The 769-nt window shown below is 52.4% G+C and overlaps 1 protein-coding gene across 1 annotated transcript in view; it reads left to right on the forward strand.

The window, feature by feature from the left end:
* arhgap42b (Rho GTPase activating protein 42b) overlaps positions 1-769 on the forward strand; it is a 59,361-nt gene that overhangs the window by 54,957 nt on the left and 3,635 nt on the right. The window contains exons 20-21 of the mRNA XM_020614761.1: positions 18-168; positions 445-762. Coding sequence (XP_020470417.1) covers positions 18-168; positions 445-762 — 469 coding nt within the window. The remainder of the gene's footprint in view (positions 1-17; positions 169-444; positions 763-769) is intronic.

Genomic DNA, 769 nt, shown 5'->3' on the forward strand with positions numbered 1-769 from the left:
CTTGTCTGGCCCTCCAGATCTCCCACCAGCCGCCGGACCCCAATGTGCCCCTGCCCCAACCCCAGAGCCGACCTGGCTCTCGCAGGAGCAGGGCCATCTGTCTGTCCACGGGGTCCAGGAAGCCCCGCAGCCTCTACACCCCAACACTGTGCCTGGCAGATGCAGAAAGTGAGTACCAAAGAAAATGATTACCACCCCAGGTCATCACACCATATTTTGCCAAAACCTGAGAGTGGTTTTGAATATTTCTCAGCCATATGAACTCCCTGTTTCACCATGTTTCTGAAAGATGCACCTCATATTAGCAGGTTTTCAGGTAGTTTTGAATGAAAAGCTAAATGAACATAACTTATCTCTTCGGAGAAAGGCTTTCTTTAAAAATATTTCCTTACTCAGCAGGTTTTAATGAGGGCCTTGTGTGCCTCTTCTCTGGTCCCTGCATAGGTGACACTTTCAGCAGCAGTCCAAGCAGTACTCCCATGGGCAGCATAGAGTCTCTGTCCTCCCACTCCTCTGAGCAAAATACCTCCTCGAAAACAGCTTCCTCTGCTCAGGTCAAGGACAAGTCGCTCCTGGACCTCTGCCGAACACCGTCACAGCTCTCAAATGACCCTTGTAGCGCTGTGTGTGTCAGCAGCCCTGAGTCCAGCTCCAGGGAGGACACAGGTCGTACAGATGGCGAGTCAGAGGATGCTCTCAGCCTGTCCTCAGTCAGTACAGCACCTAGGCTGTCTCCTGCACCTCAGAAAGCCCCACACTTCCGCACTGA

Source organism: Monopterus albus, unplaced genomic scaffold, assembly GCF_001952655.1.
Source record: "Monopterus albus unplaced genomic scaffold, M_albus_1.0 scaffold150.1, whole genome shotgun sequence".
Lineage (NCBI taxonomy): Eukaryota > Metazoa > Chordata > Actinopteri > Synbranchiformes > Synbranchidae > Monopterus > Monopterus albus.